The sequence below is a fragment of the Coffea arabica genome, chromosome 4c, assembly GCF_036785885.1.
Source record: "Coffea arabica cultivar ET-39 chromosome 4c, Coffea Arabica ET-39 HiFi, whole genome shotgun sequence".
In the NCBI taxonomy this organism is placed as follows: domain Eukaryota; kingdom Viridiplantae; phylum Streptophyta; class Magnoliopsida; order Gentianales; family Rubiaceae; genus Coffea; species Coffea arabica.
In genome coordinates, this window is record NC_092316.1 from 3,278,861 (window position 1) to 3,303,384 (window position 24,524).

Here is a 24,524-nt window from a genome sequence, read left to right on the forward strand (position 1 = left end):
AGCCGGGACCATCAAACAAAATCCTCATCGCCTGCTGCGACTGGATCCTCTGTCAATCCTAGAGCCGTAACTTGTGACATCACGTTGCTGCCCTTGCCCTTCCCATTTTCATTTTCTTAGTCCTACTCGATGGGGAAAATGTTTAATCACATTCTCATGTTTGTTTGTTAATCGCAATGCCCTTGACTTTTTTTTTATTCACGTTCCTTTTTCTTTTCGTTTTAATTACAACTTAAAAACAATAAGAAGTGCTTGTAAGCGATCAGGTGCGTTTGGACGATAGATTACTTGAAATAATTGCTGTAACACTTTTTTTGTAATATAATATATGTGAAAAAAATGAAAAAACGATTTAGAAGATAGAAGAATGTATTAAAAAATATATTTATAATACAAACAAATTGTAAATAATGCCTATCCAATCACACGCACAATTTATTGACAAATGGGGAGAGTCCCATTAACATTTTTCTATAGTAAAAAAAAAATGTTTTCTTTCATGACTAGATCGTATCCAATCCTAATTAATTCCTAGATAATGCCCGACCTAAACTTGGATTTGGATTTTGGGCAAAAAAAGAAAAATGAAAGTTTGATGATATTCATGGTGACATTTGATGATATTCTATAGCCAGACTGTGAAGATTCAAAACCAAATGAAGGCCCAAGACAAATGTGGGTGTATATATGTGTGTGTGTCCACTTGCTTTGCCATGTTCTCCAATAATGAGGGGACAATGGTGTGGGTCTTGAACCATTTGTATGTCCATGATGGCATATTTTGTAGATGACAAAGTTCCACCTAAATCTCTACTGAGGTAGATTCTCGTATCTTTCATAAGTCAGCATTAAGAACTTCATCACTGTTTGTTGATAATCGATTATGTTCAAGTACGACTATGCCTGCTCTCATTTTGTTACCACTCTTGAACCCCATTAAATCCAAAAACCAACTTTGAAGAGGAAATATATATACATGTATATGTATATATCTGCCTGGTCACACTACGTGTAAGTGACCAATGGACCGAGTACCTACTTTGGACTTGGGGCTGAGGATTACAAAACCGAAGCCGATAGGATATATAGACAGGTAAAAAATTAAAGCAAAGCTGCTTAGGGCTAAGCGAAATTCTGATTAGTGTTGGTTAATATCGACATTGCTGACTGGTAATGACTCGGGGTCTTAATCTAAAATGTGTTTTTGCGGATTAGATATAAGTATTCTAAAGGCGTTATCTATCTAGCGCAGCTGATAAGCACGAAACCTGGTAGGCTTGTACAGTTTAGTACTCCCTGGTCAAGGTTATCATCGAAGCATGTGATTAGGCACTGCCGGATAAAAGAGAAAAGTAAATTACTTAAAAAATTGAGCGTATAAATAATGACCCTTCTCAGCAGTTGGGATTGTCAGTGCTGGTTTGGCCAACAAAGACATTACTGCTGCAATTACTACTTCAGCTCCTTCCATTTCCTTGCAACACTCCTTCCTCTTCCCTTTTCACTCGCTCACTTTTTAAGAGACAGATTGATTAGTTGACAAAGAGAAAGAATAAAAAAAAAAAGGGATTCAATAAAATGTTTGCAGAAGAGAATGGTTTGAGGGGTGACCCAAGGTTGCAGGGCATATCCGATGCCATTAGAGTAATTCCTCATTTTCCTAAGCCAGGTCCTTCTTATGTTCTTTCACTATTAGTACTATAGGTAAATTCTGACTTCCAAGACCAGAACAAGCATCGTTACTTACTGACTTATACCTGATTCTTTTGCCATCTGGTTGAGCATCCCGTGAACCAAAAAAGCTGCAACAAAAAAAAAAAAACTGGTACCTAGCAGATAACGGGACAAAAAAAAGCTATGTTCCCAGACAGTTTAGCGTCCCGTGAATCAGTTTTGGTCCCGTGAATCACGTGAAGAGTTCCTGATATTTTTAGCATCTACTTCGTAGAGATGACATGGTCGAGGATGGCCGTAGACCAAAGTCTACCCAAGTATTAGCCTTTTTTTTTTTTTTACAATCTAAAACGGACGTATCAACAGTTTTGATTCACCCTATTCCCAAACAAAGGTTGAAAACTAGGAGGGGTGAAATAGTCATTTTATTTCCTACCAGTTGTCACCGAATGCTTCCAATAATCTGGACACGAGCATAGAGAAAGCCAGTCTGAAGAAGATCACCGTTCAACGCCACTTAAACACTCACATGCAATAACAGAGCATAGCTGAGCCTAAAGGCTGAAGGCCTCTTAAGTTGCAATCTAGTAAGTACTCCCTCCGTCCCATTGTTAATGTCATGTTTTCACTTTTTTATTGTCCCAAAATAAGAGTCTCATGACAAAAGTCAAACAACTTTCACTACTACTTTCCTTTTATACCTTTAGTAATAATGACAAGATTCCATCAACTAATAATAAATAATTACATATGGCCCACCACAACACATGCACACTCTCACCATTCTGTGACCTTTTGCTTTTGGCCGGCTATTTCCGTGTGATAGATAAGGGGTAAAACTGGAAGAATATGAAAAATGCAGTCCACATTTTACTGTGCATAAAAGTGCTATTCCCGAAAAACGTCCCAAATTTTGGGACGGAGGGAGTAGTAACCATCAGAAGATGCTTTCAAAGACCCCTTAACATTTGGAGCTGAGCCATTTACCAATTTCCTCCTATCTTTGTCAACTATCTCTCTGATCAGACACTCACTTGTAGGTGTTCTGCCGTAAGTATTATTTTGATCTTTGTTCACATTTCTTGGCTTGATCAGCGTGACATGCAAATGTTCTTAAATTGAATGCAATTTTCTTGATTTTCTGTTAGAATTCCTGCATTTTAACAACGTCCCTTATTTTGGTTTTATATGTGGATATACATACGGTTTGGGGGATTGCTTGGGGTGGGGAATGAGAGACATAATCAAACCGTTTCTTTTGAGTGGTGGGATTGTTTTACAAGAAATTATAGATAGATGCATGTTGTTAATGAAAAAATCAGTTGTATTTGGGGTAATATTTTTCATCTAGTGCGAGAGTCAACATTCTCATCTCTGTTTTAGCTTCTTTTCTAGTTACTTTTTTTTTTTGGGGTTTTCTTTTCATGCTTTAGTCGATCCATTTGGTTTGCTACTTCAGCAACCAAAGATGATCGGATCTGGAGTATTCACTTCTCATTCTGCAAATATGTTGTAACAAGCCCCTTTTTGCGTCCACTTTGACTCAAGTGTTTAGTTTTTGCACCATCATAGGACAAAAACATGTTTCTTGATAATTGGTGTAGGGACTCTACTTTGTACAAAGGCGTGCAAGTATCACTTAGTGATCAGTATAATCTTTGTATTCCATCTGTTGGGAGTGGCTCCTAATACATGTAGGCAGTTGCATGCTTATCAGAATCTTTGTCCATTTGAGTATTATGAGTGGTGGGATGTATGGTACAGAATAGCGTATAAGTTTCACTTGGTTTAGGACAGAATGTTTAGCTTTTCGGTTATGCTCTGCAGTAGGCTTGTTAGCTAAATTTTTTAATTCAGTTAGAATTTGAAACTTATGCAAGAAATGTGGATATTTGGCATTAAATTCACGTGTTTCTTCCCGTAAAATATTTGATTTACACGTCATAACTATCAATCAATTAACATGACTGACTCATAGTTGAGCTCATGAATCCATTGGAAAAAACATTGTGCTACGGAACATGACATATTCTAATGCAAGAGCTTGAAAATCGAAAATGCAGCCAAAAGGAGACTTGTTGAACTTTTATTAGCTAGAATAGATGTGGAATAAGATCTAGTCGTTTTTGTACCAGCTTACTTTTCTGAATTCTATCCCGTTATTAATTGTGCACCAGAGACATTGAATTCCATTGAGCTTGACTTTTGCAAGGTGAGGAATCATGAAGACTGATGTTTCCAAGGCAGGTCATGACTGCAGACCCTTGAAAAGAAAATCAGAAGTTCTTACTAGTCCAGTTCCACCTGGAGCGTCGGGCAAAGGTTTGCCATATGCTCCAGTTGATTGGCCAAATGTTGGTGATATTTGGGGTTGGAGAGTTGGAACCAGAGTTAGGGTGGCAGGATTCTACATTGATCGGTTCTTGTATGCTCCTCAGAGGCTCCAAAAGAAGCCTACTAGAAAACTAAAATTCCAGAGCAAGCCATCTGTTTTACGTTATCTTAAATCACAATTCCCTGAAGCTGACATTGAAGAATTTTTTGCATCATTCACTTGGGATGTTCCAGCAGAAGCTCATTCTTCAAAACTAAGTAAGCAATTTGCCATTGTTAATGTGCAGAGATTTTTTGAACGTTGCGTGTTGACATTGCTTTGTGGACTGTATTCTATGTTTCGTTATTTTTTTCCAATATAATCTCCATGGATTGAGGACAGTTGATAATGAGTATATAAAAGTTACTTGGACTTTGGTTTATTAGCTCTGAACCAATATACGTAGTATGTTTTGGTGACATTGTGGTTAATCTGTAGCAGTTCATTACCAAAAGATGGTGGTTCTATGTCTTTCTTAAGTTACAAGTTGGGTATATTTCATTATAGTCTCAGTAGACATCAATTGGCTTCTGAAACCTGAAATCTTTGTACATTATTACATTGTTGTTAGAGACCTCTTTTTCTGTTCCATTTGGTTGTATGATCACACTCTGTTAAACATTGTACTTCTCTCCTTTGAACATAGCTAACAGCTACATGCTGTCTACCTTAAAGTTTTGCTTTAGTTGAATTGATTTGCTGTCGTCTAATTTAATAGACTTTTGATCTTCAAACCCTTTTCTTGTCTATGCAAAACTACATACCCATTTCTCCTCAAGGATATCTGCTTAAACTTTTACATGATTCAGACCTTCTATCTTCTGCCAAATTCTTCTTGAAAATATACGACTGCGTGAGCACTCTTTCAAAAAATGTTGGCACCTCACCTTGTTAGACGCATGGAATTGATTGAATGTATCATGATGTACCCATCCAATTCCTCATTCTATCAGACTTTATTTCACCATGATTTCTGAACCCTGCAAATCAAATTAGCATCAGAACCAAGGGAAATTTATAAGCAATTCATAAAACATTTGTCTACCATCCAAATAATAGCACTCATAAGCAATTCATAAAACATTTGTCTGCCATCATAGCAGTAGTAACAGCTTTGTGTTGCGGGTTTGTGACCTTCATTAGCTCTCAATGGGAATTCTGTAAGTTGTACAAGTTATTGCTCAAAGTTCTTTTCTGCAACAAAGTTAAATTCCCTTTCTTCCGGCAAGGTGTTTTGCTTGTGGACTTGTCAGGATAATCTTTCTTTCTTGCAGGCAAATGCAGTCCTAGTCCCCAATCACGCCCTTTGAAAAAAGAATCGGGTAAATTGGTAAAAGGTGTTGAAGTCTCTAATAAAAAACAAAAAGCTGCAGTAAAGAAACCAAGCCAGAAATCTGCTAGGCGGTGCGGTAAAGAGCTCATGGTAGATGTGCCTGCAGTAGAAGAACAAACACTTGCGAGTGGTCGAACAACCAAGATTTCGGGACGCAGCCAAGTCTCTGACAGTCATGCTATTGTGTCTCCACATGATAGTGCATGCCACTCACCGATTGATCTCAAACCACAGGGTTTGAAATCCCTTGACAAATCTCAGCCTGGATTGATTCCCGAGGACTTTGATTATTTCCTGAATTCCCTTGATGAAATCCTCTCTCTGCCTATCACTAGAGCTGAAATTTCTAACCCTGCTGCTTCTTCGCACAAAGAAGGCATGACTCAAATCCGATCAAAACTTTCTTCTCTTCTTGCCATGGGTTTTGCCAGCTTAGCTGACTCCAACAAGCTTACTGAACTCATTGCCCTGGCATCTAAGCTCAAAAATGATCCAACACTGAGTCGTAGAGAAATTTACATGCTAAAGTTGATTGAAGAAATTCCAATGGCCAGCAACATCTTCCTAGAGGCTAAGAAGTTATCAGGACAAGCTGAAAAGTTCTTTGCTGACCTTGATGCCAATATGGCTACTGTTGCTTCACTCAGGAATGAATACAGCGCAGCAAAGCAGCAACTAGAAATTTGTCAGGCGGACGAAGCATTTGCCTCGTTAACTCTAATGGAAATTGATGAACAAATTGCTGCTTTGCAATCCCGTCGGGCAGAGATCACTCAAAATGTAAAGCTGACCAACAAAAAGATCGTTCAATACTCCTCCAGTCAAAAAAAAGTCATGGAGTGTCTCCCAAAGATTGTCCACGATGTTCAGGTAGCCAATTCTGAAAAGGAAGAGTGGGAGCTTAGAAAGAAGAGATCAGCTGAGCAAGAGGCTGAGATTCTAGCTAAATTTGCACCACTTGATGGGTTTTCATTCTGATCAGAATCTGCATTACCTCATAGTATGGGACCTTCTAGTTTCTAGTGCTTGGACTATGTCACAACTACTCATTCTGTATTTTACTAATTGTGAAGGCGAACTTTATTTTGTATTCAAGGTGATATGCAGATTGGTTGCTAAATGCTAACTAGTTCTTGGTATCCCCTCGCTGACTGGATTTTGATGCAGTGATTCATCGGTGGATACTTTTGCTTTGAATAGTTTTCGTAATGTAACTTGACCTTTAAAAACTTGAGCTGGGATGCGTATTCCGTTGCTTTTGTCATTTTTGGATTGATTTTTCTGATAAGCTACCTTAAAAGCCGATTAAATCACTTACCAACCGGTTTATTTTTTTTTATTTTTTTTTTTGGTTTTAAACCTTTATCTCTTCTCACACCCTTTCCACCTTTAGATTTTTGGTTCTGACTCTTCGCTTGGAGTCTCCTTTAACCAAAAATAATAATATTTTACTGATAAATAACCAACAAATTTTATTTTTTTTACAAGTAATTACAAGCTGAGCTATAATTCGTATGATTAATACAATAAAGAAGATGTAAAGAGATCAATTACAAACGGGAGATATCATCGTTTACGCAACGAATTAATTTTTATGGAACGTCAATGAAATTTTAACTAACAAATAGGTTCAGATGCATATCACATAATCTAAATTTAAATTTAAAATTTACTTTTTACACATATGACATGCATTTACACTTACTACTAATTACATATAACCTTTTAAAATACTTTATAAAATTGTTCTTAACTAACCAAACCAAGTTGGGCTAGTTATTGTGAGATTGATTTATCATAATAATGTTGTTATTCTTATTTTATTTAGTGCAATAAGGGTTTATTTGAACATTATTGTTGTCGAGTTGGATTTGATTTCTTCTTTTGTTCTTGAGCTTAATTAAGTTTTTATCTCAACATTAGCAAAGCTATAAAAGAAATAACTATAAAAAAAATACAAATAAAAAGGAAGTGAAAGAAATTCTCACAGTATACATAAAATTTTGATATAATCTCAAGTGTGCCCTCAGAGTTTTTTAATAAAGGAAGTGAAAGAATTACGTGGTCTTTTAAGTTGATTTATGAACTAATATTCTAAAAGAACATATGGGTCACAAAGTTCCATTTGACATAAGTTCAAAATGCCTTTTCATTTTAACTTATTTGTGAATATTTTTTTACTTAAAAACCTAGAAAAAGAGTAGATAAACAATTTTAGTATTACTTTTGCCCCCACTAAAAATTTTTTCTGGTTCCGCCACTAATTGATATTGTGCTATGTAAGTGGTTTGATGGAATAGAAGTTTATATTCACTAGTTACTAAGAACTCAATTAAACAAATACGTTAGGGAAAGGTGTAATATTTTCATGACATTTAAGAAGATCTACATTTCATACTATTGGTTTTGACAACTGCAAAATTTAGACCTTGAAATTGGAGCTGCGTCTGATATTTCTCTGATCAATTTTCAACCAGATGAAATCAACCACCAGCCCACCAGCAAGTCCTTAAGGCTTCGTGGCGTGGGAAGTCAACCCCTGACCTCACATCAATTATTATAATATGTGATTTCTCTAAAAAATTCAAATAGATGTACGGTGAATTCATTTGATCCAATGATAGTTCGGTCTTCATCGGCTCCTATAGATCCAATTGAATCTTTCCATTAGATTAGAATAAAATAAAATTATATAGATAAAATAATGATTGACAAAAAAAAAAAAGAAAATCTACTAGATGAAATCCTTGGAGCAATAGACCCTATCTCAACTCTCTCAAGTTTCATATTTTAGTGCTATTGATACCTTTCCGCGTGCCCTTATTAAAGCAAAAGAAAAAAGATCCAGATTGGAACGATTTTTGGAGGAGGGGGGGTGGGGTTGGAGATTTCAGATTTTCTTTTTCTTTTTTGAGAGTTTGAAGATAAAGAGTGAGATGAAATTGGGGAAGAAAGTACAAAAAAACCCAAAACCGAATAATTGTTTTGCGACACAAATTCTGATTTGTACAAAAAAGCCAAGGAATTGACGGACAGATTCTAGAACCATCTAGTGCCCGAATTAGAAGGCAAAATTGATGAGAAAGCTAAACCAAGGAAGAGTTCCTGATATTTTTAGCATCTACTTCGTAGAGATGACATGGTCGAGGATGGCCGTAGACCAAAGTCTACCCAAGTATTAGCCTTTTTTTTTTTTTTTTTACAATCTAAAACGGTATGTATTTACTCAAAAAAAAGCAAAAAAAAAAAAAAAATGAAACATACAACCTATTAGGTTATTATCCAAAAATATATAAGAAAACCCTACTCTACATATATAAGAAAATCCTACTCTAAATGATGACTGATATGATAAACACAAATGAAATGATGTCCCATCACTAGAATGAGAGACGCAACCACGTCAATGGCCTGTTTGTCCCCGACACGGGAAGGGCTGGGATGGTCGGTTGTAAAGCACAATGAGAAAATTACGAATTCGAATCATATCTCATTCATTGCCATTTAAGGGCAATGCAGGCACAATGGATACCTTTATGGTAGGAACGGCCCTACGGTAGGAATGGCGGCAGACAGCGACACGTGTTGGGGGCAAAGCAGTCCAAACGGAGGCGTTAAAGTGTTGGTGAGCGCGTGGAGAGGAAATGAAGCAGAACCGTGTGCGGATGGAAGCAAACAAGCACACTGACTTCCGTACTATTGTCGTGGGTTGGGACAGGAAGTGTTATTGCAGGGTAGAACGAGAGGCATTGTTGTATTTGCAAATGTACCCATTTGCAATGCAAAAATGCTGCAAATGCCTTGGACCAAAAATGTGCGTAAAGAAGGTTCAGAAAAATGAAGAAAGAAAAAATGATTAGCGCACAGCAGTTATGAATGAAAATTTGTTATTAGAAAGCACTTAAGTCAAAAGGATTTGTGTAAAAGGGAAAGGAATTGCAGAAATGTACAGGGCTTGTATTTCACGTTCGAAGGACTAGAGTGCAGTTTTTTGAAAAGTACCCCGAAAACTATGTAAGGCAAGCGGAACCGAATGTTTGTTAATTAAAAGACCAAACCTTTGATTGTGTTTGAAATGTTATCCATTGGCATGGTAAAGTACCATGTTTGCATGAAATACCACATCTGTAACACCCCCTTTGGACGTTTAAAAAATTTAATTGTTGGATTAAGCAAAATAAACCAGTGTTACAATAAAACACTAGCTCTTTATTGCTTTCCCGCATTACAGGAACAAAGTACCCAGTTTTTGCAAAAAAAAAAAAGAGTAGTTTTTGGATAAAATGAAAAAAAAACCCGTTTGCAATAACACACCAGCTATTGATGGCTTTCTTCCGTTATAGGAACACAGTACCCGTATTTCCATGAACCGCTTTATTTAGCGGATTAAATAAAATAATTCCATTTTTGTCGTAAAACACCATTCTCTGTATGCCTTTCCACCAGTATAAGAACAGAGTATGCTTTGTTTGCATAAAAGAATTTATTTATCCGATAAAAAAAAACCCTATTTTTCAATAAAACAGTAGCTCTTGATGGCTTTCCTCCGTTATTGGAACACAATATCCGTGTTTGCATACACCACTTTATTTTTGGGATAAAAATATAATAAATCCATTTTGTCGTAAAACGCTAGCTTTTTATGACTTTCCACCATTATAAGAACACAGTATCCATTTTTTTTTTGCATAACACAATTTATTTATCGGATGAAATAAAAATTAACACCGGCGTTCAGTCAAACACTAGCTTTTTACGACTTTGGTACATTATAAGAACAGAGAACCCCATTTTCCACATAAAAATGTATGTGGCGGAGAAAATAAAATAAATCGTTTTCGAATAAAACAGTAACTCTTTATGGCTTATAAGAACGGAGTACCTGTCGTAGGCTAGGAAAAAAATGTTTATGGGAAAAAAAAATTAAACCCGGTTTGCAATAAAACACCCGCTCTTTACGGCATTCCTGCAGTATCGGAAAACAGTAGCCATTTTTCGCTGGGAAAATAATTTTTGATGAAGCACTAGCTGTTTATGACTTTCCTCCATTATAAGAACAGAGTACCCGTTCTTTCATAACACAATTTAATTAGCGGATAAAACAAAAAGAAACCCGTTTTTGAAGAAAACACCAGCTCCTCATGACTTTTGTCCATTACAAGAACAAACAACCCATTTTCTAAAAAATATAATTTTTTATCCCATGAAATAAAAATAAACACCTTATTGAATAAAACACTAGCTCTTTAGGACATTCCTCAATTATAAGAACAGAGTACCCATATTTAAGAGTGTTCAACCATTTCCGATGTAAGAAATACAGCTCGCACTGAATCCTTGGTTGTTGTATGATGAAATTATTGTATACAGGTGTCAACAAAATATTATGAAGTTTATTTTAATTACCGATGAGACGGTGTATTAGTCAGTAAGGCTGCGAGTACGTCAATGGGGTAAGTAGTCAGTAATGTACCTGTATAACATCTGACTATAGAAATTAGTACACGCGAAAATGGGTACTCTATTGTTATGCGTGATGAAAGGCATAAAGATGATTATAATAACAAAAAATGGATTTATTTTTATTTGATCCGATAAACAAATTGTTTGATGGAAATATGTGTACTCTATTGTTATAATGGGGGAAAGGCATAAAGAGCTACTGTTCTACTGAACAACGAATTTTAATTTACTTTATCCGAGAAATAAATCAATGTATGGGAACGGGAACATGGGTGTGCAAGAGGTGCTATAGGATGGCAAATTGATTGTTTAGGATACTAATGCATATAACAGTTATAACACAATCAGTGATTTCGTATTTTAAGTAATGAATAATCGGTTGCGTTTGGATTACATAATTTTTGGGGTATTTTTCTAAAACAGCAGTATTTCGAAAATGAACTACAAGTACTATACGTATCTGCTATTCTTTTCCCTTTTACACCATTCCTTTTGACTTATGTGCTTCTTCATAAATGATTTGCATTCAATTCTTTTAAATGCAAAACAAAAACATGAAATATGTATACAGCGGAAAAAAGAAAACTTTAATTACTGCCACTCTGGGCATAGGGCATGCCAATTTTTACATATACTGAATAACAAATCGTGAAGAACGGAGAGGCGGGAAAAAGAAGCGCCGCAACTGAATTGGGAAACTAAACTAGAAATAAAGGTAATGGATTCTCGGGACTGTTGCTTGTTTAATTGCGCTATAGCCCCAAAACAGGACTGAACCGGGGAAAAAATTTGTATTTAGCCTCACCGTCTTTTGTTGTGAATCTCCGACATAGTCAGCGGAGGTACAGCGACACTGCGGCGTTCATGAACATCAATTCTGTTGTTGAACACTGCGACAAAGGTGCGTTGGTTATTTTCCGTCTATTACGGAGATTTGCGTTGTAATTCATTATTACCTGCAAAGGGGAATCCAAATGGTGTGCAGAGAAGGACCTGTGGTATTGCAAGTGTCTCTTATTCTCCTTCGCGTCAGCACTTCCTGTGGATGGAAGGCAGCAGTGGCGAGTATCAAACGAGGACGCGTATTGGTTAGTGTTTATGTTGCGTTTCCGTTTAGGTTGGACTCAAATTTTGTGCCATATTGCATCATGAAAATGCAAGAACAAGACTGTAACGATGAAGCTGTATGTTGTGTAACCTACACTGATTGTCACAGGGGGAATCTTTAGCCCACTTTGAGTGTATTATCATGTAATCATTTTTGCCTGCAAGAACATTGTGTACATCAGAAAATTGTTCGTCACCTATGATGCCATTGATTGATTAGCTTGATCCCTTATTTTAGGTTTTTGAGCTCACCTGCTGTCATTGACTCCCAGGGTACAATCTCGTCTTCGTCGCGGGTTGTTTCGAGGTAAGGTAGAAGTGGAGAGTGTCAATTAAGAAAGCGTAAGCGTAAGTTTTAATTTTCTCATCATTCACATGGAAGACCTAGAGTGTAAGTGTCAACCAGTGTTTTCTGTAACCTACTTTGATTGTCAGAGAGCGAAATTTTTGGGGCATTTTTGGGGGATTATCATGTCATAACATTTATCGTCAACAACATTGTGTCGATCAGTTAATGTTCGTAACCTATGAAGGCACTGAATGATTACCTGTATTGCTTATTACAGGTTTGTAAGCTCATTTTGCGTCTTTCATTCGTGGTGTTGAATTGGAAAGTTTGTTGGAGACAGTTTTGAATGCAACATAGTTGAATAAGCCCGCATACCAGAATTACCAATAAAAGTGCCAATATCGATCATTTTTATTTGCGAATGGAAATGGGGGAAGGGCATCCATGGAGCAGACGGGATGTTGGTGCGAGTGTCGAAGATGAAGAAAGTGCCAACAGATTAAAAATTGTCCATTCAACAACGAATTGCAGAACAGAACGGATTTTAGGGCAGGGTGTTGTAGGGGACATTCTTGGTCAAGACGGGGCAAATGTCAACGCTGCATTCCATTGTATTGATGATATAGATGTAGGTAGCATGGAGTTTGAGAGCATTGAAGAGGCAGAATCATTGTATATGATGTACGCAAGAGCAACCGGTTTTGGAGTACGAAAAGGGTGCAAGAGAAAAGATAAGAAAGGGCATGTCCGAGTGAGGTCATGGCTTTGCAATAAGGAAGGCGAAAGACTTCAAAAGCACCTGAACAGAGGCGATCGAATAAGGGAACCCAAGGCAGTAACAAGAGTGAACTGTCAAGCACATTTGAAGGTTCGATTACACGAGTCGAAACAAAAGTACGTTGTTGTAGAATTTGTTAGTGGACATTGCCATCGTTTGTGCAGTCCTGAAAGTGTTAGTTTCATAAGGTCACATAGAAAGGTTGGGAAGTCGGGCCTGCAACAGGCAGTACTTATGCAACAAGCAGGAATAAGAACAAGTCACATTATGAGACTACTAGCTGTACAGGCTAGCGGATACCGCAACTTGGGTTTCCATGAAACAGATATGTACAATGCGCTGAATCGGCAGAGGCAGGTAGCAGTTGGTGATGGGGACAGCGATTCGGCAATTGCATTCTTGTTAGGCAAGCAACGAGGTGATCCGAATTTATTTTTCAAATATTCTGTAGATGGCCATGGCCGCCTGAATCGCTTGCTTTGGGCTGATTCCGTGTGTAGAGACGACTATAGATGTTTTGGTGATGTGCTAGTGTTCGACAGCACGTATAATACGAACTAGTACAGATTTCCATTGGTTGTGTTGTGTGGGATTAACAATCACTACTCGACTTGTATCTTTGCGTGTGCTTTTATCTTTCGGGAAGGAGATGAGGGATACGATTGGGTTATAAGTACATTCTTAGAAGCAATGCATGGGAGGAAATCGATAGCAGTTGTGACAGATGGGGACAAGTCAATGCGAACGTGCATTAAAAAATTCATGCCCACAGCTAAGCACAGACTTTGCAGCTTCCATTTGGAAATGAATGCTGCCACAAATGTAAGGGACAAAGAGTTCTTGCAGGCATTCAAGACTTGCATGTTTATGAATTGTACAACAATTAATTTTGAAACGAGGTGGGCAGGGGTTGTGAGACGTTTTCGGCTTGAAAATAACGAATGGGTTAAGAAGATGTATCGGAAGAGGGAGCTGTGGGCCGGTTGCGACATGAAGAGAGGCGTCAACGGGCTGTCATAGAGCACAGTACCCTTGTTGGTGCGACACAGCTGCAAGCGCTGGAAAAACATGCTGCTGAAGTGTTTACTAGGTCCACCTTCTTTGTGGTACGGGAGGAAATGAAGAAGCATGGGTTATTTTGTAGGATTAATGGCACGGATGATGGAATCAATGCTGTGCACTTCATGAAGCATCCGTACAATTACTCGTACTACACTGTGTTGTATAACAGGTCCAAGCGACATATGAAGTGCTCGTGCCTGAAAATGGAAACACACGGGCTGCCTTGTTCTCACATGTTTCGTGCAATGCTATTTGAGGAACTGAAAAGGATCCCTCCAAACTGCATCATGAAGAGGTGGACTCGACAGGCAAAGGAACGTGTAATAAGTGATGAGGGGGCTGAAACAAGCAGCTCGCACGTCACAGAGATGTCCAGATACTCTACGCTGCTGTCTGCAGCAAATGATGTATGCAGGAATGCGTGCAAGACGTCGGATGGATTCACAAATGCATTCGAACTGTTGCAGAATGAGTCTGTTCGAACTGAGGAGCTGCAAGTCAAGAGCCAAAGAGGCGAGGGCCGTGGAGCTGTGCAACTGACCAATCAAACAGGGGGTCAAAGGGATTGGGTTAAGGACCCAGAATTCATTGTAGCACGAGTCCTGTGTCGAGGGAAACCGAGGTAGGCAACAATATGTATGGCGTATTAGAGGAACATCCCATGTACAATGCATGAGGAGCACACAATGCAATTGTGTATTCATAAATAGGCATACCTAACTTACCTGACTTGCTATGGAACACAAAAGAGTGAGTGTGCGGTTTAGTTGCATTTGTTTTGTTACTAATGCAGGGGAAGAGAAAGTGTGCCAAACGTGTCATCAAAGCGCAGAGCCACAAACGCTGATGATCATCATGCAAAGTGTAGTTCCACTGGTCATGCACAACAACACAACACGGGGACGACACCCGCGGGCCGAATCGGTGTTCAGTTATCAAATCAAATGGAGCAGCAGCGAACAAGGGACCCTGTTGTACGGATTCAGGTTGGAATGGATTTTACGTGCAACATATGCACAACTGTGTCTACACATCCCTGGCTACCTTTGAATTGCTAAGTTGTGCACAAACATTAATCCCATGTTCATGCCCTCCTAAGTAATGCGTACATGTTGTGGTCGAATAGTTACATAGTACAGAAGCTGTTGCCATACTTCGATTACGACCGAAGTAATATGCTGAAATGAATATAATATCACTAAAATTAGTGTTACGCATAATTTGTTTAGTTTAGTGCCACTAACTGATAGGGGTAAGGTGTTTGAAGAACAACACATTGTTGCCTTTAACTGTCAGCCTGAAACCGTGTGTGGTTGTATTCGAGTGCGTGTGCTAAATTGGGATGTGTAACTGGTTGCAGGACATGGATGAGGGAGGACCAGATGGCGTACGGCAAGGGAAGTCATTGGAATCGGTAATATAAATGTAGTAGCATGCAATCGCATGTTACATTAGTGCATACTGAGTCCTTCGTGTTGCATGTCAAGCCTTTTTTAAATTGACCACCGTATTGCTTGAAAAATATTAGGGTCGACCGGCCAGTGTTGATGGGTTTTTGGGATACATCCTGCATTCAGCACGGACTTCCTCGTATCAGGTATTCGTCTACATTACAAAATTTTGTTTGTATTTGTTGGCCAAGCAGGGGACTAATGTGCAAGCAATGTGTTATTGAGTTCGATGAGGGGTATTTTAGTTATGTTGTGTCCTTGTTGGCCAGGTTGATCAACGACCAAATGTACCCGCTGATGGCCTTGTACCGGCATCAACCGACATTGCTGATTGGTGAAGCATGTTGTTTCGGGTACACTGCATTGGCAGTTACTTCTGTATTTGAACGTGCACCGTAAAGTAATTGGTCGTGGTGGACAACAATAGGTCGGTTGTTGTCCACTAACGCGCACACCTAAATGTAGTTCTGAACCTACTCTTTGTGTTCGGTCATCTGTAAAGTTGTAAGTTCAATATTATGCATGTTACATTTTTCCAATTCCTGTGTCAGATTTGAAGTGCTCTGTATTTGGTTTCTTGAATGTAATGTGTAAGGGGAGAAACGTTGGGGTTTGTTGTTTACGTGCGACGTAAACATTTTGCAGCTCCATTTGTTTTGACACCTCAGTCACTATGCAACCGGCATCTGCATTCACAGCGCCATTGGTTGCATATAAGCGAACCAAAGCAGGTAAATGTTCGTTTGAAGGGCGGCTGCTGGCCAAGTTTAACTAACAAAGGAGATTTACGAATTTCCAGGGAGGGCGGAAACGGCATCCTCAAGTGTTAACTGCAGGGTGTTAAACATAGCCACGGCTAAACACCGTTGCATTCAACAGTTGTGCACCACGTCTTCCCAAGCTCCCAACAAGTATGAACAATACTTTCAATGAGCTGTCCACATACGGACTCAGCCCATGGCATCTGGTTTAATGTGCTTGTGTGCATGCGAACATATTGTACGCCACACTAAACAAGTGTCTGACTTCATATTTCAAATTACGCAGAGTTCACAAATACAGCAGTCCTGCCGATCAAAGGTAGCTTACAAAATGGACTATAACCGTAAAAAGTGGAACTGCACCTCAAAAAGGTTGACGCATGTTAAGGTTTGTTTAACGGACTTGAGGAATGGAATATTCGCAAAGCAGGCCTAAAGGTCGGAAAAAAATAACCGTGCTTCGTAACTGTGCAGACGTTTCACGAAGTAAACGTTCTATCGTTGCGGATGTCCGTGTGTTGGCATTAGACAACCCAAGCAAGTAGCCTTCGGCAAAAAGATTGAACTCCAATTGTAGCAAAACGCAAAGACACCAATATACACCACACTCACCACCAAGAAGCACAAGTTGTAACACCGTATTTTCCGGCAGAACAACTACTGCTTTTGTTTGCATTCTTGCGCAATCATGAGCAAAGCTTTATTGTCCCTTTCCAGTTCCGCCACCCTACGCGTCAAACACTGATTGGAGTTGATGGCATGGACGTTCGTCGCCTGCAGAGCCGAATTGGCTTCCTTTAGTGTACATATCTTCTCAGCTGTTAGCCTCGCCAGTGCTCTTCCCCTGTTGCAGCAGCTATCAACATCGACCCACCTGAAAAAAGAACATCTACGTGGCTGAGTTCGTAGGGGGTTTGTGGCCCCTCCAATATAAATGGAGGGGCAGAGGAGGATGTTATAAACTGAATGTTACAACAACGAACGAACCGGGTAATTGCTGCATGCTGCAAATCTACGCCCCGGGTTGCTTCGCGTGAAAGAAGTTTGAATATGGGCAACCAATCCGCAACGACAAAGCATCTCCGACATCGCGGTGGTGTCTTCACTACCACCTTCAAATGTCGTCATGTCAAATGCAGCTGTGGGTGACAATGAAGGTTCCGTACCAGGGGAATTGGTATTTCCGTTGTACAACTGCGGAGATGTTGGGCAAAGGTCAGCGTTGCGCTATGATGTTAACCAACCACAGAACGGGAGGATGGATACAACAGGTAGAGCGGAAGAAAGGAGACGAATAAAGAGGGACACGGATTCACAGGCAAATAGAGAAGGGACGCGGCTGAGGCAGTGCCGGTGTATGGTGGCGACGGTGTGGTTGACAAAGACAACAAAGGGGACGAAGGAGATGGAGAACAGAGGACACGTAGGGAGGAAGAAATGACAGAGAGAAAGAGACCGCGACAGAGAGATGAGGAGGCGGGCGCTCGTGCGACGGAAAAGGAAGGGCACGATGTGGATGGGGGACAGTGCAGAGGGATGAAATCGAAGCAAGGGGGTAAAGGAAGAGAGGGAGAGAGACAGAGAGAGAAAGGGCGATGGCGGCGGTGGCGGTGTCGGTGGCCCCCGTTGGCCAATGTGGTGGTTGTTCGACGGCCAAAAATTGGGGGTGAAAAAAGCGAGAGAAAGATGAAGCAAGAACGGGAGAGAGAGACAAGGAGAAAGATTGAGCGAAAGAGATACATGGAGAGAGAGAGAGAGAGAGAGAGATCCATACGGAGAGTGCTTTAATTGTGGTGGGAGTTGAAGTGGCTGTGGGTGAAGGACAAGGAAACAGAGAGAGCGAAAGAGATACAGAGAGAGAGAGAGAGAGAGAGAGAGAGACGGAGAGTGCTTTAATTGGGGTGGGAGTGGAAGTGGCTGTGGGTGAAGGGGGGTGGCAGTGGGCGGTGGTGGACGTAAAAATTGACTATATAAAAAAATCGAAATAAATGTGGAGTTATTTACAAAGGGATAATTTCACAAACCTCCCCTGAAATTTCTAACACTTGCATTGACACCAGTATAGGTTTTAAAAATTTGACGTAGGTCCATTGCTTTTCAAATTTGGTAACAATTTGAACCGGTGAAATTTGGAAAGCAAGGGAGGTTTCTGACAATTATCCCTAAAATATTACTGCCATGATACAGATGACATTTATATTCCATGAATATACTCTTCCTCCCTATATATAGTATAGGATTGCTTGTTAATAAAAAGTTTGAGATGATTATGGGTATTTTATTCGGAATGATTTAATTTATGTTAAATACATAAATATTTGCAAATATAATTCAAAAGCCGTTACACAACATTTTTTTACGATAGCAAAACTACCATGTTTGTATGTAATATAAATGAAGTATTTGAAAGTAAAAGAAAAAAAATTGCCATAACAGACCAGTTCTTTACGAGTTTCTTGCATTATATGAATAAAGTACTAGCTATTTATGATTATTTCACTTTCAATTATTTAATTTATATTAAATATATAAATGTTTATAACTGCAATTCCAAACGTGTGCCACTAAGATTATTATGAAAGGGAAACTAGTACGTTTAGTATGTAACATAAATTAAAAATGTCAAAGTAAAAAAAGAAATTACCCATTTTTCACCAACTCTTTATGGGTTTCTTGTAGTATACGAATAAAATAGTAGTTATTTATAGGCATTATACTCAGAATCATATATTTTATGTTAATTACATACATGTTTGTAACTAAAATTTAAAAAGTCATAGGCTAATATCCTTGGTACAAGAAAACTAGTAGGTTTTCTGTTTAGCACAAAATAAATACGTAAAAGTTTGGAAAAAAAATTGGCCATGTGATTCTCTACGGCACCAAAGGCCATTCATATTCCCAGACAAACATCGGCTCCGGTGTTTCATTTCAGAGTTGCTTTGGCGTTTCCCTGGAACGCAAAAGGCCATTCTTATTCCAAGTAAAACACCGGCGCCGGTGTTTCGTCCAGCAGTTTCGCCGGTGTTTCCCTGGAACCCAAAGGGCATTCTAATTCCCAGGCAAACACCGACGCCTGTGTTTGATTCCGCTGTTACGCCGGTGTTTCCGTGAAACACCGAAGGCCATTCTTATTCCAAGGAAAACACCAGCGCCGGTGTTTCGCCGTGGAGTAGCGCCGGTCTTTGCGTGGAGCCCAAAGGCCATCCTTAATACCACGGATAACACCGGTGCCGGTGTTTCATGTGAGGGTCGCGCCGGTGTTTCCCTGCAACAAAAAGGTCAAAATACATAAAATAACACCGGCGCCGATTTTACTCTTCTTAAGATGTGCCGGTGTTTCTCTGACATACAGATAATGAAATTTGGCTTTCGAGCATTGGCTTTTGACCGAATTTCCAATTTCGACCGCAATTGTGTAAACCTAATCTTCACTTCTTCCGTCTTCAGTCTTCGGTCGCGCCTTCAATATACTCTTCGCTGCGCCGCTTCAGTCTTCCCCGCTTCAGCCCAATTCATTTGTTTTTATTGTCATTTCTCAGCTGCTACCCATCAATTCAGCTCAGCTGGGTTTTGGTAATCACTTTTTCCTTTTTTTTCCTTTCATCTTCGCTGCTTCACGTTTGGTTCCTGGGTTTGTAGCCTTCGCCGGTTCAAAGCCTTCCGTCCCCTCGGCCCTCTTCCGTCCCCTTGGCCGCCGCTTCATTTCTCGGCTACTACCCATCTCAGCTTATACCAGGTTTGTTTATCATTTTTCCCTTTTTTTTCCTTTCCTTTTTCTTTACTGGGTTTTGGGTGCCCTTCCGTCCCCTCGGCCCTCTATATAATGTTTATGTACTGCTCTAATTTTTGGGCATATGATCCTTATTAAATTGTCATTGCAGCAGCAGCTAAAAGATTATATTGTAGGCTGATCTGCCTAAATCATTTTTTTTTGGTTTGTCCTAAATTAGATAAGCTGATTAACCTAAATCAAATTACATAAGCTGTCAGCCATATTGCATCCCTGCAATTATCATTTTTTGCGACTCGATAGATAATTTGGTTGCCCTGTTGTTGACTTGCGGCGTTGCTGAAACTGGAACATAAAAGGGAGGTAGACTCCCTGTTAATGTTTTTGGCTGACAATGAAAACTGTCAATTAATTGGTGGTCAGTTATTAGATATTGGTACTAAACTGTTAAATTCCCAGTACTTCCAGCTAAATTCCACCAACGGCCTCAGTAAAAGTCTTTTTGTTTTCGTATTATCTGAAAACTTGATTACAAAAAAGGGAACACTAGTCCTCGGACTTTCAGTTGGACAGCCTATCATATGGTCCCCTGTGTCACTTAATTCAGTAATTGCTTTTTGTAGGCGTTGTGGAGTTGTATTATAATTTGATATTGAAGCATGTACAAAGTTTAACTCTGATTCAACAATTTCCATTTGGCGAATTGGGAAGAATTTTTGACACGTTTGATTACTTGGTGAAGTGAAGTGAGAATTTGACAGAAGCTTCCAAAACATGTTTTTCAGTTGCTGAACAAATCTTCTTGTTTGTCTTGTCAGGTTAATATAACAGGTTAACATAGATATAATAACCATGGCTCTTTCAATAATAAGCTCATACTACCATTTATCATATTTGGCAGTCTTTCAATCTTTAGCTAATATAGGTAAACACTTAATCCTATAATTAGAAACTGTAATAACCAAAGTGCAGTGACACAAAGATTGTATGATGAAACACAATTTGATTTTGTGTACAGCAAGGTTCTTTTTTTTCTTTGGCCAAAGGTTTTTCTGCTTCTGTCTATAATCCAAAATGTTTATACATATCCGGTTTCTGTCCTTTTGGTTTATATTGTTCAAATCATCTTTTCTACAATCCAGCATCAATGTATTTCACAGAAGCTTAAATGCTAGTCCACTTATTAAATAATATAACTCCCTTGCTAGGCTCTTGCTGCTAAATCGTTCCGTGACCTCCTGTTTGTGAAAGCCCTTTTACTTCCATTACATCGAAAATCTTTTGTTCGTGGGTCACAATCGAAAACCTTTTGAGGAGCTTAATTTGGTGTAGTTTGATTTAATCAGTTTTGGTCAACGAAGCAACGTAGCAAACTTGAGTCAGTTGACAATGCCACCTAGGAATACAAAAAGAGGCAAACGAAATAGGAGTCTGGACCAAAACAGCAGTGCTAGCAGCAGTGCAGGCCCAAACTTCGATGTTAGTAGGTTCACTTCAGTTGAAAATCAAGATTGGTATGTCGTTCGTGCTAATAATACAGTTCTAGTTGAAGTGGACATTGATCCTGTCTTTGATGGGAAAGTTCACTTTCGAGAACAGTTTGCAACAATGGGGTGGGACTGTATGTTGAATCTACCTCGACGGTATTACCCGAATTTGGTGCGGCAATTCTATGCTAACATCTCGAATAAAGGCACTGTCAGTTCTGTAGAACTACAGAGTTATGTGAAAGGGGTACATATAACTCTAACGAGACAGAGTCTGGCTGACATTTTAAGAGGTGATGACGAGGGTCCTGTGTTTGAACATAGAAAATACATAGTCCGAGGGGATCCAACATGGCAATTCGAGGTCACTCTCCCTAAGTATAGCAGTAGCTTTAATTCTTTTAAAACCATAGCGGATCCTGTCACGGGGGACTTAAGAATGGAATCAGCACCTATTCCCACTAAGAGTCTTACGCTCCGGCACAGTTTATTGGTATATTTGTTGAACCACAACATTCTGCCGGCTTCAAGCAGCAAGAATGAAGTCCGGGTAATGGATCTGTATTTCCTAGACAAATTAGAGGCTGGTTTAGGCAATGTATCAGGGATTCCGATATCCACAATCATACTCCGTGCCATGTCAAGAACTGCAGTGTTTAAGGGGGCTAAGAAAGCACTACCCTATGCTAGGACACTAACGCGTATCTTTGAGCACTTCGGTGTAAATTTGATAGGTGAATCGTACAACACTGCATCAGCAATAGTGAATCAAGCCACAATCAACCGAATTGCGTATCGTGATGATACGGAATTGGGTGACGAAGAACAACAAGAAGAGGGCGAAAACAGGCAGGCCGCAACTGATGCAGGGTCTTCTGAGGCTACAAATGGCCGAACGATTCAACAAATGATTGAAGCTGTGATCACTGAGATGCGTGCAATGCGTGAAGTGGTTGATCGGTTGGATGAGAGAGTAAATGCATTCGAGGGGCGATTGTCTGCGATCGAAGACAGAGTGGAGGCATGGAGTGGCGGCCAAAACACAAGCCGAGTGGGGCGAAATGAACACGGAAATTAGTCACAGGTGCTAAAATCTTTGTTTTTAGATTATTCTTTTGTAGCTAATGTGCTAGGCATATGTTACAAGTGAAACACCCTTGACATGTCAATATATTGATTTCCTATATGACATTAGGGAGTAAAGGAATGTTGGTTATGAGCTGCTGCCTATCCTTGCTTTCATTTGTAGCCTTATCCGTACGTTGCAATTTTACCCCGTACTATGGACAGGTGTAGAATGTCAGGATGAAATGGCTGAACCTGAGGTATGAATAGCAGACATTGTTATATGAATGTAGGACTTATTTTTATATGTGCTGCATTTATGAATGGATTCCTGTCATTTTTTGTCTGCCCCCGTTCATAATGGCCACTCATGCTAATTGAGTGGGGCCTCTGTTTAGCTTTGCAACCAGTAATCTGCCACTTTTAAGCCCACACGTTTGTTGCAGTTGGTAACATTGGGCCTGTTTAGCAACATTACCAAGGCAAAATTGCACCTTTTAGTTCCACGTTTACAGAAAATGCGAGGAATGTTCATAGCAAGCTTTGAAATGATCATTGCAATGTCAGGGCAGAAAACTACCCTATTCGCTTCATCCGTGCCATTGTTTTATGTTCTGGTTTTCATAAAAGGGTCATGCAGGAGAAATTGGATGCTGGTTTTGTAGTCTTTGCCCTCGTAGCCTTCACCTTTGCATATTATGGATCCGGATCATAGTCCCAATTCTCGTGACCGTTACAGCCTTTTATACTTAATTTAAATCGCTTGCTGACACTATGTTTCAGATAAGGCAGGTGATTGCCTAACCAATAATCAAAATGTTGGCAGCATATTTTGCAGTGAAATTTCCAGCAATCGAAAGAACATACTTGAACAAGTGCAATCCAAACCAGTCTCCATGTTTTTCGTCGGAAAACAACTTCCATCGGAAGATCGCAATCCAAACGGCAGCATAATTTATAGCATAAACTAATCCTACACCCGTTTTGGATTAGGTCACGGGCTTTCTTTGGATTTCGTCCACTGTAACAAAAAATGTGTACCCATTTTTGCTTTCCGGGCCTTACCAAATGGGTTATACTAATTTTTTGCTTCGTCAAGCCCATTTTTCTTGGCGGGGAAACTTGCCTTGTGGCAACTATTTAAGGATTGGGAGAGTTAGTCCAAAACTCCGTATCCCTAAATTTTTGCCACAACGGAGGAAGAAAAGTGTAAACAATTTCCTTTGTGGCCCAAAATTCATTTGTGGCATAAATGTAAAATTCCACCCTTACCCAATAAAGGACCAGCTCTTTACGGCTTCCGTCAATTACAACAACACACTGCCTAATTTCCGCAAACCAAAACTCATTTTTCGGCTACATTTAAATTTCCCCCGTAGTGGCATCAAACACCAGTTCTTTATGGCTTTCTTTCATTACAACAACAGAGTACTCATTTTGCGTGGAATAAACATGAATTTGTCGGGTACATTTACATTCAGCACATCCTGCAATACAACACCAGCTTGTTATGCGTTTCGTCCATTATAACTGCCGAATACGCACGGGCACATGAATAAGGAATTTATGGCGGGAGCCAGAGAATTTAAACCGTTTTTCGTGTCGGTGGGAACATGAAAAGCTAGCTCTGTATGCCTATCTTGCATTAATTGAACAAACTGGCCACTACCCCAACTAGTTAACTTGTATTGCAGCATACGCGCAACCGTTTTTGCAATACAAGGCCTGCTCTTTATGGGTACGCAATAAGAAATTCTTTTCTGCCTGAACAGCCTTTTTTCCCCCACCACTACAAGAGCTATTGTGTCTCCCCAAAATCTGTGAATTACAAAGCAGAAGTGTGAAACGGAAGACATTGGAATCCCATGGTCGCCCATCTGCCGCCATTTTTACTCGCACGATTCGGTAAAGGCCCCCCCTGCCGGATTTTCCCTTATTGTCGTCAGT

At 39.5% G+C, this 24,524-nt stretch overlaps 2 protein-coding genes across 6 annotated transcripts; both read left to right on the forward strand.

Annotated features, from left to right (window-relative positions):
• The first annotated feature begins 2,122 nt into the window (after nt 1–2,122).
• Nucleotides 2,123–6,578, forward strand: LOC113738372 (uncharacterized). Of its 5 annotated transcripts, XM_027265548.2 has the most exons (4): nt 2,252–2,270; nt 2,602–2,710; nt 3,887–4,266; nt 5,323–6,578. In XM_027265548.2, exons 3-4 carry the CDS (start codon nt 3,897–3,899, stop codon nt 6,357–6,359), a joined length of 1,407 nt encoding a protein of 468 aa, XP_027121349.1. In that variant the 5' UTR covers nt 2,252–2,270; nt 2,602–2,710; nt 3,887–3,896; the 3' UTR covers nt 6,360–6,578. The 5 variants fall into 5 exon arrangements, with proteins under 5 accessions (XP_027121351.1, XP_027121349.1, XP_027121348.1 ...); XM_027265550.2 differs by lacking the exon at nt 2,602–2,710 and having other exon boundaries at nt 2,123–2,261; XM_027265547.2 differs by lacking the exon at nt 2,252–2,270 and having other exon boundaries at nt 2,596–2,724.
• Nucleotides 6,579–12,667: 6,089 nt separating this feature from the next.
• Nucleotides 12,668–13,579, forward strand: LOC140005029 (protein FAR1-RELATED SEQUENCE 5-like). Its single transcript, XM_072045098.1, has one exon. It carries the CDS (start codon nt 12,668–12,670, stop codon nt 13,577–13,579), a length of 912 nt encoding a protein of 303 aa, XP_071901199.1.
• Nucleotides 13,580–24,524: the final 10,945 nt, after the last annotated feature.